We start from the raw sequence: 19,415 nt of genomic DNA, 5'->3' as shown, positions 1-19,415 counted from the left end.
TTTCCTTCCAAAGTGTTCTTTTTCACTACGATCTCCTTCTCACCTTTCTGGTTTGGAGTTAAAAGACAAATAAGAACAGGAAACAGATTATATATTCCCTTAATATTTTCCAAGGATCATCCTATAACATCTGTCACATAGCCTATCAAAGAGAAAACTGTAACAATTCATATCTGACATTCTCAGGTTTTCACAGGAAAGAACTACCTTTCTGGGGTCATGGCAGAAAGACATTTTCTTTATTTCTTTGAGATATATTTTCCATCTGATAATAAAAATGTCTTTTCTTATGCATTTTTGAACAACTCTTTTGTCTACTGTGGGCTCTTCAGTGTTCTGGGAGGTGGGCAAGCAATAAGAACCCAATGGACCCAAACTCTGTGCTCAGGGGACCCTGCTGTGGCCACCTGGTCATCACAGTTCTGCTGCACGAGGCTCTGTGGGGCCCTGCACAGGGGCCTCGCCCCCATTTGACAGGGTCCCCCAGATCAGATCTCTATGACACAGGTGACATGTGTGAATTTGATACAAATGAATATATATGATGTCATTTCCCCTGGCCTCTCATGGAGCTAGGGAGCCTGGATTGGGAGGGATTGTGGCTCTGGTCATACGTGGGGCCTACGGTGAACACTCCCCAGGAAACTTGGCCATTGGAGTATGGGGTTCTCTTCTTCCTGGAGTGAGTTGCCCGCCTCACCCTCACGCCCAGACCCCCAGGTGAAGGGGCGGGGCCAGAGCTGACAGACACATGGGGTCCCTGACTGCCCTTCCCTACCTCTGGTCTGTTCTCCACCGACATCAAAATATTTTTCTAAAATGCAAACCTGAGAATCACCACCCTGTTTTATCTCCCTCAGTGAATTCCGCTGCCTGCGGGGTGCCCTCCTCCCTTCCCTCCTCACCCCCTCATCGCCAGTCCCATCACACAAGATGTGTGGGGGCCTCCTCCTTCCTGCCTGGGCACCTTTGTTCCCTCCCAGGCCAGCTCCATCCCGGGGGCCACACTGAGCTCTGTGTTCCCTGAGGAGAGCTGGACGCACCTCTTTGCTTGCTCCACAGTCCAGTAAACCTCCAGTAACCATGAAGGCCACTGGCTTCTCTCAACATCTGTGAGTTCCTGATGGGGCCCCAGCCCTGTGTATCCCCAGGGCTCTACCATGAATGACTGTACCTCCACACACACCTCCGTGGCCCAGGGGTCTGGGCTGTGGGAATTCCTCACAGTCCCACCCACTCTCAACTGCTGACAGCTCTATTCTTTCATCCAAGTTTTCAAGACTTATGTATTCATATCACTCTAATGACAGCGTTGCTTGGGCCCTATTGCAAAGAAACCAAGTACCAAAAAATCTTTATGAGACAATGGGGAAAATTAGTATGTTGAACGTTCAATGAAATTAAGGAGCTATAATTGTAAATTATGTAAATTATAAAATTTCAGTATGATAGAACAGTGTAATTATATTGAGAAAAAGAATTCTTCCTTTTAAAGAGCAGTTTATTGATTGTGGGATGGATGAAGTCATGAGCTGTGTAGGATTTGCCTGCTGCACAGTAATCCTGTGCTGTCGGAGGGTAAGCAGCACTGTGTTGGTTTCTTGTGGTTGCTGTGTCAGCTTACTACAACTGGGGGCTTTAAACAACAGGACGAATTCGCTCACACTTTTGGAGGCCAGAAGTCCAAAGTCAAGGCACAGACTGGGCCGCATTTTCTCTGGAGGCTCTAGGGGGAGTCCTAATTTAATTTAACATTAAAACATACAGAGTCAAGGTAATATAAGAAAAGATATTATAGGGGAAGTAGAGTAGGAGCTCAAGGTAGTTCTAAGGTATTTTTCCAAACAGAACAAATAGCATGAGCAAAGGTCCAGAGAGTAGGGAGGCTGATGTGAGTGAGGAAGGGAGGAAAAAGTATAAAATTTGCTTTGCCAGATTTGTTGTAGCCATGCATTCTGGGAAACAAACTCACTCAGAAGGACAATGCAGATAGTGGAGTGCAGTTTATTACACCGGCGGGCCCAAGGCAGAGTCTCCTCTTAGCCAAGGACCCTGACCAGTTTTTGTGAAAACGTTATGTTCCCTAAGTGTACATGCTCAAACCCACCTCCCCAAATTCCCTGAAACTAGTCTGAACAAAGGAAAAGAAAGATATAATCAAAGTTAACCTGTGATTCAGATGCCTTAAGCCTAGGTAGTTAACAGTGGACAATTATCAATAGGTCTGTGGTCATATCCCAATAAGCATAATAGAATTTATGATTCTATTCAGTTACACAGATAATTAGGGTATTCTTTTAGGTGACGGAGAGTCTAGGTACGAGCCCTGGGGCTCTTCCTTCCAGGGGCCTGGTTTTCTAGTTGGTATGTTGGACCCATAGACACTGGGCATATAGCTCAAAGTCCACAGTCCAGCCCAAGATGGAGTCCTGCTTTCAAGATGGAGCCTGTTAAGTCTGTTTCCTCCTTCAGATTTAGTAGCTAAAACAAAATACAGGATACCTGTTAAATGTAAATTTCTGATACACAATAAGTAATTTTTTCATATATTTCATACAGTGGTTAGAGCGTACTTTTTTGAAAAATTATTTATTGTGTGCCTAAACTTGAGTGTCCTGTAGTTAATCCACAACCTAATGTAAAAAAGTATTCCAGAAGCGCACATGCCCTTTAATGACACCAGCTCCCAGGTGTCCCCACAGTAGAGGCTTATCATCTGCCCTAGTCCTTGTATCCAATTCACGAAAACCTTACATTAAGTTTTTTCAAAGAAGCATAATTCAACAAACAGATGGCCAAAAGGTACATGAAAAGATGCTCAATATCACTAATTATTCAGTTCAGTTCAGTTCAGTTCAGTCGCTCAGTCGTGTCCGACTCTCCGCGACCCCATGAATCACAGCACGCCAGGCCTCCCTGTCCATCACCAACTCCCGGAGTACACTCAAACTCATGTCCACAGAGTCGGTGATGCCATCCAGCCATCTCATTCTCCGTCGTCCCCTTCTCCTCCCGCCCCCAACCTTTCCCAGCATCAGAGTCTTTTCCAGTGAGTCAACTCGTCTCATGAGGTGGCCAAAGTATTGGAGTTTCAGCTTTAGCATCAGTCCCTCCAATGAACATCCAGGATTGATCTCCTTTAGAATGGACTGGTTGGATCTCCTTGCAGTATAAGGGACTCTCAAGAGTCTTCTCCAACACCACAGTTCAAAAGCATCGATTCTTCGGCGATCAGCTTTCTTCACAGTCCAACTCTCACATCCATACATGACCACGGGAAAAACCATTGCCTTGACTAGACGGACCTTGGTCGGCAAAGTAATGTCTCTGCTTTTTAATATACTATCAAGGTTGGTCATAACTTTCCTTCCAAGGAGCAAGCGTCTTTTAATTTCATGGCTGCAATCAGCATCTGCAGTGATTTTGGAGCCCAAAAAAACAAAGTCTGACACTGTTTCCACTGTTTTTCCATCTATTTCCCATGAAGTGATGGGACCAGATGCCATGATCTTTGTTTTCTGAATGTTGAGCTTCAAGCCAACCTTTTCACTCTCCTCTTTCACTTTCATCAAGAGGCTTTTGAGTTCCTCTTCACTTTCTGCCATAAGGGTAGTGTCATCTGCATATCTTAGGTTATTGATATTTCTCCCAGCAATCTTGATTCCAGCTTGTGCTTCTTCCAGCCCAGCGTTCCTCATGATGTACTCTGCATATAAGTTAAATAAGCAAGGTGACAATATACAACCTTGACGCACTCCTTTTCCTATTTGGAACCAGTCTGTTGTTCCATGTCCAGTTCTAACTGTTGCTTCCTGACCTGCATACAGGTTTCTCAAGAGGCAGGTCAGGTGGTCTGGGATTCCCATCTCTTTCAGAATGTTCCACAGTTTATTGTGATCCACACAGTCAAAGGCTTTGGCATAGTCAATGAAGCAGAAATATATGTTTTTCTGAAACTCTCTTGCTAGAGAAATTCAAATCAAAACTCCAGTGAGGCATCACCTCACTCCAGTCAGAATGACCATCATTAAAAAATCTGTAAAAAATAAACACTGGCGAGGATGTGGAAAATAAGTAAGTCTCTTACACTCTTGGTGCAGCCGTTATAGACAACAGTAGGAAGGTTCCTTAAAAAACTAAAAACAGACTTACCATATGATCTTGCAATCCCACTCCTGGGCATATAGCCAGAGAAAACTCTAATTCAAGAAGATATGTGCCATATTCATGGCAGCACTATTTACAGTAGCCAAGACAAGGAAGAAACCTAAATATCCACCTTCAGATGAATGGATGAAGAATATGTGGTTTACATATAATAGAATAATATTCAGCCATTAAAAAAAAGGAATGAAATAATGCCATTTGCAGCAACATGGATGTACCTAGATATGATCATATTAAGTGTAGTAAGTCAGATAAAGACAAATACTGCATCATATGATATTGCTTATACGTGAAATGTGAAAAATAAAGAACTTATTTACAAAAGAGAAATAGATTCACAGACCTAAAAAACAAACTTATGGTTACCAAAGGGGAAAGGTGGCAGAGAGATAAACTAGGAATTAGGGAGTAACATATACACACTCCTATATGTAAAAGAGACCAGCAACAAGCATGTATTATATAGCACAGGAACTATCCTCAGTATTTTGCAATAACTGATAAGCAGAAAGAATCTGGAAAAGACTATATATATGTATAAAATTAAATCACTTTGCTGTATGCCTGAAACTAACACAACATTGTAATTAACTATATTTCAATTTTTTTCTCATGGTTCAAAAAGCTGAAGGAAAGAAAAAGTCATACTTCAAAACTTCACCATCTGGCAGAGTGGCTCCAGCAACTTGAAATTTTGTGTTTACTCTTTAATTGCCAACCTTGAAAGGAACATATTAACTAGCTATATCACGATAAGGGAATGACTCATCATTCTTTTTTTTTTTTTTAATCTAGTGTGGAATCTGCAGCTCTGAACACTGTAGGAGAGCTTTTTCCCTACCTGGGCTCTTGCCCTCTTGAAAGAGGTGGGGTTAGTCAACTAACAGCAGCTTATAAACACATGTGGACTTGGCATTAAGGGGCTGAGCCAAGCGGGAGACAGACAGTCCAAAGGTAAGTACTGATTTTATATGTCAGTATAATGTGCCTGTAGCACAAGAAAAACTCTATTTTGTACTCACATTGTGGTTTCTTAAGGGACATTTCAAGTTGTTTAGTCTACGTTTGTTGGATATAGCTTTACAGAAGTGTAAAAATAAAGAATGTAAAACACTAAGCATGAGAAGTTAGATCTGAGAAAAATTCATGATGTGAAGAGAAAAAAGAATGATAGCATTTTAGACAATCGGAGAATATGACCGGTGCAAACGAGAGAGTAGATGTTTTTGCTGAAGTAAGTTTCTCCACAGACATAGTCAGCACACAACAGGTGCAAACTGTGATGTTGTAATACTACGTGGATATATTATTATACAAATAAGTCTGAATGTCAACAGAAACTCTGTGCTGTGATTAGGCAGCTGGCAAGTCCTCTTCTCTCTCTGGGTTTCAAGCAACTCTTGGCAAACCTCCAAAAGCGGTCTGGATAGAAAACTGAATAATATGGGAGCAGAAACTAGCTTTTAAAAAGCACAGACATTCACCTGGCTAGAAGGTACAGGGCTTCTCCAGTGGTTCAGATGGTAAAGAATCTGCTTGCAATACAGGAGACCTGGGTTCAATCCCTGGGTTGGGAAGATACCCTGGAGAAGGAAATGGTAACCCACTCCAGTATTCTGGCCTGGAGAATCCCATAGACTGTAGCCTGCCAGGGTCCTCTGTCCATGGGGTCGCAAAAAGTCAGACACAACTGAGCAACTAACACTTTCACTTTCAGAAGGCATAAGTCATTCGAATCGGAATGCAGGAGTGAACAATGCATTGTTGTAAGTACTAATATTGGGGGAAAAACGAAGGCCTTAGAAGGTTTGAAGGAAACTTGTTAAGAGGACGAAATACACATACACATCAACCAGAGATAAGGTGTTGAAGAAAGATCAGTGAAGGGTCTGCATATTCAGGTAAGGAACCAGAGGTTGGAGAGAAGGGATCATTTTCCATCAGGTGTTGAGAGTGAGACCCTGAGCTCCTCCTGTGTCTGGGACCCATGCAAAGGGGGGTGAGGGATGGGGCAGAAAAGATTCCAGGGAGTCCAGAACAGGGAGTGAGTGGGGCAGGGCCAGGCACGAGGGGCAAGGCAAGGCGGGGTGCATGATTCAACCAGGGGCCAGCTACAATCTTGGGGCTGCCAAAGGGAAATACGCTGAGATGTATCTCTCTGAATCTTTGCCAAAAACTTCATGCAATCCAGGTTAACTAATCAGTGATCATCACTGATATTTCACACAAGCCAAATAAAAAGAGAACCAGCATGACTTAGTTGAAAAAAATCTGAATAAATTCGTGTTACTACAAGACCTTTGAGTCAAGAAGTACATAGACACACACGTTGCCCAGAGTGCTCGGAAACTTGCCCATCTTCCAGGAACTGGGAGCAGGAGGGAAATTTCCTGGTCCCTATTATTAATTTTTTATACTTTAATTTTCTCAACAGCCTTTACCAGTAGATATAACTATATTTCAAAAGAGAACGCTGAGGTAAAGAGATTAAACAACCCCCCTGAGTGTATGTACCTCATAAGGAAAGCAGTTGGGCTTTGTCTCTAAGCCTTCCTTCTCTCTGCTAAGAAACGCTGTCATCAGGGCCCTACTCCCCACCAGCTCCCACATACAGCTCCTTTAGTTCACACTGGATTATCCCGGAATACACTCCTTTTGGGTTTCACAGGTAGTGCAGTGGTAAAGAATCCATCTGCCAATGCAGGAGATGCAAGAGACATGGGTTTAATCCCTGGGTTGGGAAGATCCCCTGGAGAAGGGAACGGCAACCCACTCCAGTTTTCTTACCTGGAGAATTCCATACTCAGAGGAGCCTGGCAGGCTACAGTCCATGGGGTCACAAAGAGTGGGACACGACTGAGCAACTAAGCAGATACACAAACACACACACACACACACATTCCTCTCAGGGAATATAAGCCTAACTCCTTGTGAATGTCAAATATAGTTATCAGTTCAGTTCAGTTCAGTTCAGTCGCTCAGTCGTGTCCGACTCTCCGCGACCCCATGAATCACAGCACGCCAGGCCTCCCTGTCCATCACCAACTCCCGGAGTTCACTCAAACTCATGTCCACAGAGTCGGTGATGCCATCCAGCCATCTCATTCTCCGTCGTCCCCTTCTCCTCCCGCCCCCAATCTTTCCCAGCATCAGAGTCTTTTCCAGTGAGTTAACTCGTCGCATGAGGTGGCCAAAGTATTGCAGTTTCAGCTTTAGCATCAGTCCCTCCAATGAACATCCAGGATTGATCTCCTCTAGAATGGACTGGTTGGATCTCCTTGCAGTATAAGGGACTCTCAAGAGTCTTCGCCAACACCACAGTTCAAAAGCATCGATTCTTCGGTGGTCAGCCTTCTTCAGAGTCCAACTCTCACATCCATACATGACCACGGGAAAAACCATTGCCTTGACTAGACGGACCTTGGTTGGCAAAGTAATGTCTCTGCTTTTTAATATACTATCAAGGTTGGTCATAACTTTCCTTCCAAGGAGCAAGCGTCTTTTAATTTCCTGGCTGCAATCAGCATCTGCAGTGATTTTGGAGCCCAAAAAAATAAAGTCTGACACTGTTTCCACTGTTTTACCATCTATTTCCCATGAAGTGATGGGACCAGATGCCATGATCTTTGTTTTCTGAATGTTGAGCTTCAAGCCAACCTTTTCACTCTCCTCTTTCACTTTCATCAAGAGGCTTTTGAGTTCCTCTTCACTTTCTGCCATAAGGGTAGTGTCATCTGCATATCTGAGGTTATTGATATTTCTCCCAGCAATCTTGATTCCAGCTTCTAATTCTTCCAGCCCAGCGTTCCTCATGATGTACTCTGCATATAAGTTAAATAAGCAAGGTGACAATATACAACCTTGACGTACACCTTTTCCTATTTGGAACCAGTCTGTTGTTCCATGTCCAGTTCTAACAGTTGCTTCCTGACCTGCATACAGGTTTCTCAAGAGGCAGGTCAGGTGGTCTGGGATTCCCATCTCTTTCAGAATGCTCCACAGTTTATTGTGATCGACACAGTCAAAGGCTTTGGCATAGTCAATAAAGCAGAAATAGATGTTTTTCTGAAACTCTCTTGCTTTCTCCATGATCCAGCGGATGTTGGCAATTTGATCTCTGGTGCCTCTGCCTTTTCTAAAACCTGCTTGAATATCTGGGAGTTCACGGTTTACATCCTGCTGAAGCCTGGCTTGGAGAATTTTGAGCATGACTTTACTAGCGTGTGAGATGAGTGCAATTGTGCGGTAGTTTGAGCATTCTTTGGCATTGCCTTTCTTTGGGATTGGAATGAAGACTGACCTCTTCCAGTCCTGTGGCCACTGCTGAGTTTTCCAAATCTGCTGGCATATTGAGTGCAGCATTTTCACAGCATCATCTTTCAAGACTTGAAATAGCTCAACTGGAATTCCATCACCTCCACTAGCTTTGTTTGTAGTGATGCTTTCTAAGGCCCACTTGACTTCACATTCCAAGATGTCTGGCTCTAGGTCAGTGATCACGTTATCGTGACTATCTTGGTCGTGAAGATCTTTTTTGTACAGTTCTTCTGTGTATTCCTGCCACCTCTTCTTAATATCTTCTGCTTCTGTTAGGTCCATACCATTTCTGTCCTTTATCGAGCCCATCTTTGCATGAAATGTTCCCTTGGAATCTCTAATTTTCTTGAAGAGCTCTCTTGTTTTTCCTATTCTGTTGTTTTCCTCTATTTCTTTGCATTGATCACTGAGGAAGTCTTTCTTATCTCTCCTTGCTATTCTTTGGAACTCTGCATTCAGATGCTTATATCTTTCCTTTTCTCCTTTGCTTTTCGCCTCTCTTCTTTTCACAGCTATTTGTAAGGCCTCCTCAGACAGCCATTTCGCTCTTTTGCATTTCTTTTCCATGGGGATGGTCTTGGTCCCTGTCTCCTGTACAATGTCACGAACCTCTGTCCAGAGTTCATCAGGCACTCTATCAATCAGATCTAGTCCCTTAAATCTATTTCTCACTTCCACTGTATAATCATAAGGGATTTGATTGAGGTCATATCTGAATGATCTAGTGGTTTTCCCTACTTTCTTCAATTTAAGTCTGAACTTCGCAATAAGGAGTTCATGATCTGAGCCACAGTCAGCTCCTGGTCTTGTTTTCACTAACTGTATACAGCTTCTCCATCTTTGGTTGCAAAGAATATAATCAATCTGATTTCGGTGTTGACCATCTGGTGATGTCCATGTGTAGAGTCTTCACTTGTGCTGTTGGAAGAGGGTGTTTGCTATGACCAGTGCATTCTCTTGACAAAACTCTATTAGCCTTTGCCCTGCTTCATTCCGTGCTCCAAGGCCAAATTTGCCAGTTACTCCAGGTGTTTCTTGACTTCCTACTTTTGCATTCCAGTCCCCTATAATGAAAAGGACATCTTTTTTGGGTGTTAGTTCTAAAAGGTCTTGTAGGTCTTCATAGAACCGATTAACTTCGGCTTCTTCAGCATTACTGGTTGGGGCATAGGCCTGGATTACTGTAATATTGAATGGTTTGCCTTGGAAACGAACAGAAATCATCCTGTCATTTTTAAGATTGCATCCAAGTACTGCATTTCGGACTCTTTTGTTGACCATGATGGCTACTCCATTTCTTCTAAGGGATTCCTGCCCACAGTAGTAGATATAATGGTCATCCGAGTTAAATTCACCCATTCCAGTCCATTTTAATTCACTGATTCCTAGAATGTCAACGTTCACTCTTGCCATCTCCTGTTTGACCACTTCCAATTTGCCTTGATTCATGGACCTAACATTCCAGGTTCCTATGCAATACTACTCTTTACAGCACCGGACCTTACTTCTATCACTGGTCACATCCACAACTGGGTATTGGTTTTGCTTTTGCTCCATCCCTTTATTCCTTCTAGAGTTACTTCTCCACTGATCTCCAGTAGCATACTGGGCACCTACCGACCTGGGGAATTCCTCATTCAGTATCCTATCATTTTGCCCTTTGTTACTGTTCATGGGGTTCTCAAAGCAAGTATACTGAAGTGGTTTGCCATTCCCTTCTCCAGTGGACCACATTCGGCTGTGGTCCATGTGATCAGATTGGCTAGTTTCCTGTGATTATGATATCAGTCTGTCCACCCTCTGGTGCCCCCTAGCAATACCTACCGTCTTATTTGGGTTTCTCTTACCTTGGTCGTGGAAAATCTCTTCACAGCCGCTCCAGCAAAGTGCAGCCGCTGTACCTTACCTTGGGTGAGGGGTATCTCCTCGAGGCCGCCCCTCCTGACCTTGAACGCGGAGTAGCTCCTCTCGGCCCTCCTGCGCCCGCGCAGCCACCGCCTGTTGGACGTGGGGCAGCTCCTCTCGGCCGCCGGCCCTGGCCTCAGGCGTGGGGTAGCTCCTCACGGCCGCACCTCTTTGCGTGGTTCGTTGTGCCGGGGCCGGCGTCTCTCGCGTCACAAATATAGTTATACTAGTGTTCAATTTACTCACAGTAAGTTTTTAGGGTTTCAGGTAAAGTAAGGTGTGTTTCTAACCATTTTTCCTCATATCAATTCAGTGCAGTTCAGTCACTCAGTCATGTCCGACTCTTTGCGACCCCATGGACTGCAGCAGGCCAGACTTCCTTGTCCATCAACAACTCCTGGAGTTTGCTCAAATTCATGTCCATCCAGTCAGTGATGCCATCCAACCATCTCATCCTCTGTCGTCCCTTTCTCCTGCCTTCAATCCTTCCCAGCATCAGGGTCTTTTCCAATGAGTTAGTTTTTCACATCTGGTGGCCAAAATATTGGAGTTTCAGCTTCAACATCAGTCCTTCCAATGAATATTCAGGACTGATTTCCTTTAGGATTGTCTGGTTTGATCTTCTCTTTTGTCCAAGTGAATCTCAAGAGTCTTCTTCAACACCACAGTTCAAAAGCATCAATTCTTTGGTGCTCAGCTTTCTTTATAGTCCAACTCTCACATCCATACATGACCACTGGAAAAACCATAGCTTTGATGGACCTTTGTTGGCAAAGTAATGTCTCTGTTTTTTAATATGCTGTCTAGGTTGGTCATAGCTTTTCTTCCAAGGAGTAAGCGTCTTTTTTTTTTTTAAGCGTCTTTTAATTTCATGGCTGCAGTCACCATCTGCAGGGATTTTGGAGCCCCCCCAAAATAAGGTCTCTCACTGTTTCCATTGTTTCCCCATCTATTTGCCATGAAGTAATGGGACCAGATGCCATGATCTTAGTTTTCTGAATGTTGAGTTTTAAGCCAACTTTTTCACTCTCCTCTTTCACTTTCATCAAGAAGCTCCTTAGTTTCTCACTTTCTGCCATAAAGGTGGTGTCATCTGCATATCTGAGGTTATTGATATTTCTCCTGGAAATCTTGATTCCAGCTTGTGTTTCCTCATATCAAGTGCCTAGGAATCAGCTAACAGAAAAGGCTGCTGCTGCTGCTAAGTCACTTCAGTCGTGTCCGACTCTGTGCAACCCCATAGACGGCAGCCCATCAGGCTCCCCCGTCCCTGGAATTCTTCAGGCAAGAACACTGGAGTGGGTTGCCATTTCCTTCTCCAATGAATGAAAGTGAAAAGTGAAAGTGAAGTCGCTCAGTCATGTCCAACTCTTCACGACCCCATGGACTGCAGCCTACCAGGCTCCTCCTTCCATGGGATTTTCCAGGCAAGAGTACTGGAGTGGGTTGCCATTGCCTTCTCCGAACAGAAAAGGAACTCATGAATTTAATGTTTCCTTCTCTCCCATTTAATTGTTAATTGACTAATGGATTCTGAATGGGTAGCAAACTAATATTGAGGGTCTCGGAGATCAGCAGAGAGAGGGCATAAGTGTTACCTGGTTGGGGTGGAAGCCCAGATCAGAAGTCAGAAGATGCTTTCAAAGGACCCCATTGCTCACAAAACGAATGAGCTAGGAAAGTAGCTTCAACTCTTTGAACTTGGGTTTCCTCCTCCTGACAATAGGATACTAGAAGCTGTTTCCCGGGGTTGTCCCAGGGTGGACACACTTGCTAGATATTGAGTGTGAATCAGGAACACACGTGTGTGACTGATGGCAAGTCACTGAATCTCTCTAGTTCTCATTTTCTGGGGACCAGGAGGTTTATATCACATTTGCCCCAGCCTTCAAAAGATGAAGAAAGATATTATAAGAAAGATATGATGAAATATTATGTAAGTTAAAAATTCATTTCCCTTTGTAACATGATCCTTGGTCATTGGATAAGGAGGCTTAGTAGGAGAGGGAGCTTAGTGTGAGGGGGATCTGTGACTTCCACCTCACAGCGACACCTTCTCAGAATTCTGCTGAATCACAGCTCCTCCATTCCCCATGATAAGAAAAGTACAATATACACAATCTCCAATTTCCAGACAGATGAGATAAATAGGTTTCCAAGGGATCCTTTATTTTCCAAAGGTTAGACCACTGATCTCACATTAAAAATGTGGATATTAAAAACATTTGGTATCTAAAATTCAAGTCGTGTATACTTTTTAGGAGATGATTATTGGGCAAAGAGAAATATATTTTGTCCCAAGTTCCATAACAACAAAGTTTTGCAAGAGAATCTTAGTTCTTTCTAAACATTGGGATTTGCGCAGAAAATGCAGCTGTTTGTCCATACATCCGGTCTTTGGGACTCCTGTTTTTAATGAGTCCTGTATGTTTCCATTCACACTCATAACAGAACTAGTTCTGTCCAGAGCCTTTGAGTTTCATTCTCTGGTTCCCTGCTATGTCCACCCCTCAGGCAGGCTGCTGTAGACCAAGGGCTTTTAAACTTCATTGAGTGGACCCAACCAAAGTATCTCTTACCATTGCAATGACCAGATAACTGTGCCCATATGCTTTCCTTTACCCATACACACAACAAAACTAAAATTTCATGGAATGATGCTTACCTCTTGAACATAGAAGGCACTTTGATATTTCCTATTTCTATTTTCTTCTACTTTAAAAATTGGTGGATTTCACAGTCCACTGAAGGATTGTCATGCACACTTGGAAAAACACTAATATGGAAAAATGAAACCAAGCTTTGGGTTCATATAGAAGTAGCTTTGAATCCCTGGTCCGCCGACTACTTTGGGCAAGTTACTCTAGAAACTTCAATATTTCCAACTGCAAAATGAGAGCAATGACAAACTTCACAGCAGGTGATTTTGGGAGGGTTAAATGAAGGTAAATTTGTGACAATGCCCACTGCGTGACAGACATTGAACAAATGTTGGTTCCATCCCAGACTGTAAAGTTCATGCAGCAACATCCCTTGTTCTACACAGAAGATGTACCAAACAGTTAGAATCTAGAATTGCAAGAAAACGGAAGGACTTAGCATCCCAAGTCTGTAGAAAGAATTAGGATTTTTGAGCAACAGTTAAGCAAATCTGAGTCCTAATGTCAGCTTTTGAACAAATGCAGTGGAACAGCCAAGGAGCTGAACATGGCCTCTGTCTCCACCTCCTCCTCCTCACTCTTTTTGAAGTCCTCTGGCTCCAAGGCCCCTCCCTCCCAGGGTCCCAGGGCCTGCATCTGTGTAGGTTCCAGCCTTGTCCTCATTTTAATCCTAGGTGTGGATATCCACATCCATCACTAACTGGATTATGACTGTGAACATGTCTCTTAAGCTCTGAGCTTTCGTTTTATTAACTAAAAAAACCACAAAAACTATTTCATGGGATTGCTGTGAGGATTAAACATCCAAAGGGGTTAACATTGGAGCAGGCCCATTAGGAGATTTTTCAGTAAATACTAGTGCTCAGGATTTCCCTAGTGATCCCATGGCTAAGACTTTATGCTCCCCGATGACTGGGTTCAATCCCTGGTCACAGAACAAGAATCCACATGCCACAACTAAGGAGTTTGCTTGCCACAACTAAAGATCCCACATGGTGCAACTGAAAAGAAGATCCTGCCTGGCACAGAGAAGATCGTTACAGTCAAATAAATGCATTAATTAAAAATACATATATACTAGTTCTCTAGTCCTTTCCCTCTCTAATACCCACCCATCATCCTTACCACAGACTTACCTCTTAGCCTGCCAAGACAATCAGATTTTACCCTGTGGAGACTGGAGAATGGCTTGGTACAATTTTCCATGATTGGTTAAAGGAGGTGAGAATATGGACCAAGAAAGACATTCCAGGGACGCTTCCAACTCTGCCATGAAGGAGGTCGACACTTCCTCAGCACTGTGGGTGCTGTTCAGCCGTATATCATAAAGTGCATTTGGCTTCTGTGGTTTGTCTTTGTTCATTCATTCACTATTCATTCATTCATCAGTATTTAGAGAAACCAGGAGACTACCATCATGGCGGGGAAGCCCAAGTTACACTACTTCAATGGACGCGGCAGAATGGAGTGCATTCGGTGGCTCCTGGCTGCAGCCGGAGTGGAGGTAGGTTTCATCTCCAGTTGGATATAAATTGACAGTATCAAACTATTTTTCTCACGTAAGCTAGGAGACTTCTCTTTCTAAATGACCTGTTGTTTTTCATTAAAGAAAATTTGTCCGCTGTTAAGAGATAAGCAGATTTGTCCTTAGGGATTATTAAATTTTCTTCCTATCAAAGAGAATAACCAATTAGAATAAATTTAAGAAACTAATCACATTGTGTGGTCCTAAGTTGGAATTTGATTTTTAAAATTGTAAAATATTATATATGACAGTTATACAACAATTAGAAACGTGAACATTAAATATCAATAGATATATTCAGTAACTTTTGTTAATGTGTTAGGTATTATAATGTACTGTGTTACTTTTAATAGTTTTTATATTTTGGAAATACACACTGAAGTATTTAAATGAAAATATGTGATATCTGAGATTTGTTTCAAATTCTTACAAGGGGGAGGGGGATAAGCCTATAGATGACTTACAATTGGGTTGAGCTGATAATTATTGAAGCTAGTTAATGGATACCGACTCAAGGGACATGAGTTTGAGTAAACTCCGGGACCTAGCGATGGACAGGGAGGCCTAGCGTGCCGCTGCAGTGAGTGGGGTCGCAGAGTCCGACACGACTGAGCGACTGAACTGAATTGAATGGATACAGGGATAAATGAAACAGATACAGTCCCTGCCCTTGGGCAGCTTACACTCTAGTGAGGATGCAGACAAGTGTGTGGGTGATTAAAAGGGGGTGGGAGCACCTAGAAGGACACCCAAACATTTTAGAGATACGATGCCATATTTCCAGCAGCAAATGTGTAGGTTTCTGTGGGACTCTGTTGAGTGCTGCCCTCTAGAGGTGTCACTGAGAAAAGCCCTTCTCAGCCCAGGTCAGAGGGACCCAGCAACCCTGTGAGGGTTCCCTGGGGAGGGAGTCGTGGACAGACGCTGGAGATTTGGTCCCTTAGGGGACAGCAGTAAAGGAGGGCTTCAGGTGAGGTGGGGTTCTGCAAAGTTAAGCTCTAGTGTGCTCCCTTAGCTTCCTAACAAGATGTTCACCTAAGCCTCAGATAACACTTTCTCCATTGCTTCATGCTTGATCCATTCTCAAGTGTGTGAAGAAACAAGTACACAAAAAAATTCAAACAGTGCCGTTCCAGGTTGTTTAATTTCTAGTAATCAACAACCAACAGTTTTCACTGCGGCCCAGCCTTGGGGTTCGAGGATGCGTTCAGAGTTCTTGGGCGGGATGAGTTTGGCACAGAAGGGTGCTGAGACGCTGAGAGCACCCTGGCCTCCTCTTGTGCAGCCCAGCCTGACGGAGGGAGATAGACTGCATAGACTGACCCTGTGAGTTCACGCAGACCCACAATAAACTGTTTAGCAAGTTAGAAACTCCCACTTCCCAAACTCTTCACCGTCAAGAATCTGCACATGAAAGTCACTCAGTCATATCTGACTCTTTTCAATCCCATGGACTGTAGCCTGCCAGGCTTCTCTGTTCATGGGATTCTCCAGGCAAGAGTACTGGGGTGGCTTGCCATTCCATTCTCCAGGGGATCTTCCCGACCCAGGGATTGAACCCAGGTCTCCTGCATTGCAGGTGGATTCTTTACTGTCTGAGCCACGAGGGAATTCCCTCACCAGCAAGACCCCTTTTAAAATATAAACTTGAATGGAAGGAGGTATTATGCAGCAGAGGCCCCTGGTGACATCTTGGGGGTCACTGACCCCATGGATCCTCCATGCTGGGGGACACGCAATACCCTGTCCTGACCTTATAGGAAGAGAAAGGCTTTCCAGAGATGTTAAAACTCCATAACTAGAACTTGCCATCTGTTCCCTCCAGTGACATCCTCCTCCCAAATCGTGTCTACTGATTGATGAGATGGAGACAGTGTGGAGGGGAACTGAACCTGCAAAATAAGCAGTTATGTGCTGCAACCCACATTTTTATCTTGGTGGCTCTAATCTGAATTTCCAAGAAGCCGTAATCATTGTCCTCTGCCAAACTTGGAAATCTTATCTTCTCCATAGCACCAGACAGGGGACATTCAAGTTCAACGATGAATGCTACGGAATGAAATACCAAAGACTTGTTGACTGTTTCTGTCTTTCAGTTTGAAGAGAAATTTATGGAAAAACCAGAAGACCTGGATAAGTTAAGAAATGGTAAGACCAAGAACTGAATTCCTCTGATGGGAGTATCCAGGAGAAGTCTTCAGTTGAGGTTAGAGCATGAGCAATGCCATGTGCGTGCACAGTAGGTGTGCAGTCAGGGGAGTGGAAGAGACATGGTTGAAGGCAAGGATTGGGGCTCCTTGAGGAGGTCTGGCAGCTCACCCAGGACTTAGAAGGGCTGGAACTCGAGTATTTGCTAAAGGAGCCAGCCCCGGTGCCCCCTGAATGCCCTCTCTGCCTTTCTGCACCATGAGAGACTATACCAGTTCAGGATGCCACACAGCCCTCCCACCCAAGTCAGGAAAACACATGCATCAGAGAGAAGGGAAGAGAAAGAGGCCCAGCCATTGCCATGAGTCCTTTTCATTAAGGGGTTTGAAAAGGTAATATCGAAGCAATATTGCAAACTCAAATAACAACTGGTGTTGAAATAGTTCGAAGTCCAGGTGAGTGAGTGAGGAGGGAGATAAAGCACAAAGGCCAGCAGCAATGGAGTTGGAAAAAGAGGGCTGCCCTGTGCACTGCCTGGTGGTGGGATCTGATGAGCATACAAAACCCCATATGTAGGAGTCTCTCTTAGAACTGCCCTTCACGCCATGAACCACAGGAGGCTTACTTTAGAAATCTCTCATTTGACTTGGCAGCTGGCTAGTAGAAGCTCTCCTATATTGTTCCTAAAAAATCCATGAAGGCAAGTCAAATTTATAAAATAAAGACACATACCATGATCCGGATGGGAAATAAAAAGTGAAATGAAATGACAGATTGAAAAGTAAGAGACAAATTGATAAGAAGGACTACAGGAAGCTAAAACCAACATGCCATTTCCACTGATATTTTACCAAGTAAAAATTTGTGTTTCCTTTTATGTCTGCAGTCATTTCGGCAAAAATTTTGATTCATAAAAAATTTCAGTTTAATTAAACAGCGTGGTTCATCCAACATCTCACTCTACTTTTCTTCTTCTTTCAAAAGATGGGAGTTTGATGTTCCAGCAAGTGCCAATGGTTGAAATTGATGGGATGAAGCTGGTACAGACCAGAGCCATTCTCAACTACGTTGCCACCAAATACAACCTCTATGGGAAAGACATGAAGGAGAGAGCCCTGTACGTTTTTTTGTTTTGTTTTGTTCTTTCATCTGTGATTAATAGGAACAATTTAGGTGCTTCCCTGAGTGAGCAGGATCATGACCAACAGCAGTATAGACCTCATGGTGTAACTGAGGTCCAGTACTACAGACACCCACGAGGGCGAGGGAAGAGTAAACTTGGAGTGGAACCAAGAATTGACGTAGGACTCTGCTGGTGATCCAGTGGCTAAGGCTCTGCATTCCCAATGCTGGGAACTCAGGTTCGATCCCTGGTCAGGGAGCTGGATTCCACATGCTGCAACTAAAATTCCCATATGCCACCACTAAGACCCAGCACAGTCATATAAATAAACTAAATACATCCATTTTAATATATTTATGTAAGAGGATGTGGACCATGGGTATAGAACGGTGACAGAGGTCTCCAAACACGGATGGACTATGAAGCTGGGAGGATGGTGGAACCATGACACCAGATTGAGCTTAACACCCAAAAACAGTTAGAGACAAGGGACAAAGCATCTGAGTGTCTAGAGGGTAAAGCCTTAGAAGGGAAGGCTCTAAAGGAGATGATTTTTAAGTTCCAGAAATTATAAGACTGATGACCAGGAACCTGATTTATCAGTCTTTTGTATGAACTGGTCACTTGCAAAGGTTAGCAGATATTGAGCCCAAGATGCTAGGGTTGTCTGGAACATTTGAATATGTCTATAGCAGCCAGGAGCTTCCCTCATAGCTCTGTCAGTAAAGAATGCCTGCAGTTCAGGAGACCTGGGTTCCATCCCTGGGTCAGGAAGATCCCCTGGAGAAGGAAATGGCAGCCCACTCCAGTATCCTTGCCTGGAAATTCCCGTGGACAGAGGAGCCTGGTGGGCTGCAGTCCACGGGGTTGCAAAGTCGGGCACAACTGAACAATAACACTTCACATGTAGCAGCCTGACTTATTCATTGCAACCATATTTGGGGGGAGTCTCCTCTGTGTTGTGATGGGACCATATGATTGAATCATGAAATGTGGCAGTTACTCAAAAAATTATACATAGAGTTACCATACAACTCAGCAATCCTCTACTAGGAATATACTCAAGAACTAAAAATACAACCACACTAAAACTTGTATACAAAAGTTCATAGGGCTGTTGTTCATAACATTCAAAAAGCAGAAAGAAACAAAAAGAAAAAAAAAAAAACAACAAACAAAAAGCAGAAACAACACAAATGTCCATTACCTGGTGAATGGATGAACAAAGGCAGGCACATCCATACGATGGAACATTATGTGACCACAAAAAGAAATGAAGTCCTGATCCATGCTACAACATGTGTGGAACTTGAAAACATTCTCTTACAGAAAGAAACCAGACACAAACAATGCATATTGTAGGATTCCCTTTGTCCGGCACATTCAGGACATTCCTGGTCATAAAACCAAAAGCAGTTTAGTGACTGCCAAAGCTGGAGAGAGGAAGGAATGTTGAATACCTGAAAAAAAAAAAAAACACAACAACTCAGCATCTCTTTTGGGAGTGATGAAAATATTAATATTTTAGAGTTAGAGTATGATGATGGTACAGAATCCTGAGACTTTACCA

At 43.4% G+C, this 19,415-nt stretch overlaps 2 protein-coding genes across 2 annotated transcripts in view; one reads left to right on the top strand and one right to left on the bottom strand.

Moving 5' to 3' along the window:
• Positions 1-5,097: 5,097 nt before the first annotated feature.
• The window catches only part of LOC129543199 (glutathione S-transferase A2), a 17,718-nt gene continuing 3,400 nt past the window's right edge, over positions 5,098-19,415 (top strand). The window contains exons 1-4 of the mRNA XM_055406190.2: positions 5,098-5,121; positions 14,439-14,553; positions 16,671-16,722; positions 17,707-17,839. Coding sequence (XP_055262165.2) covers positions 14,467-14,553; positions 16,671-16,722; positions 17,707-17,839 — 272 coding nt within the window. The 5' untranslated portion in view covers positions 5,098-5,121; positions 14,439-14,466. The remainder of the gene's footprint in view (positions 5,122-14,438; positions 14,554-16,670; positions 16,723-17,706; positions 17,840-19,415) is intronic.
• Positions 14,547-19,415, bottom strand: part of TMEM14A (transmembrane protein 14A) — a 27,767-nt gene continuing 22,898 nt past the window's right edge. Inside the window, exons 7-8 of the transcript XR_016036101.1 lie at positions 19,053-19,305; positions 14,547-14,719 (exon numbers count right to left, since the gene is read on the bottom strand). The gene's annotated coding sequence lies outside the window, so the exon portion shown is untranslated. The remainder of the gene's footprint in view (positions 14,720-19,052; positions 19,306-19,415) is intronic.

The sequence above is a fragment of the Moschus berezovskii genome, chromosome 23 (assembly GCF_049115385.1).
Source record: "Moschus berezovskii isolate FMDL1 chromosome 23, NW_MosBer_1.0, whole genome shotgun sequence".
Classification (NCBI taxonomy): domain Eukaryota; kingdom Metazoa; phylum Chordata; class Mammalia; order Artiodactyla; family Moschidae; genus Moschus; species Moschus berezovskii.
The sequence above is the reverse complement of the archived record's forward strand: the minus strand, read 5'-3'. Positions and strand labels throughout refer to the sequence as shown.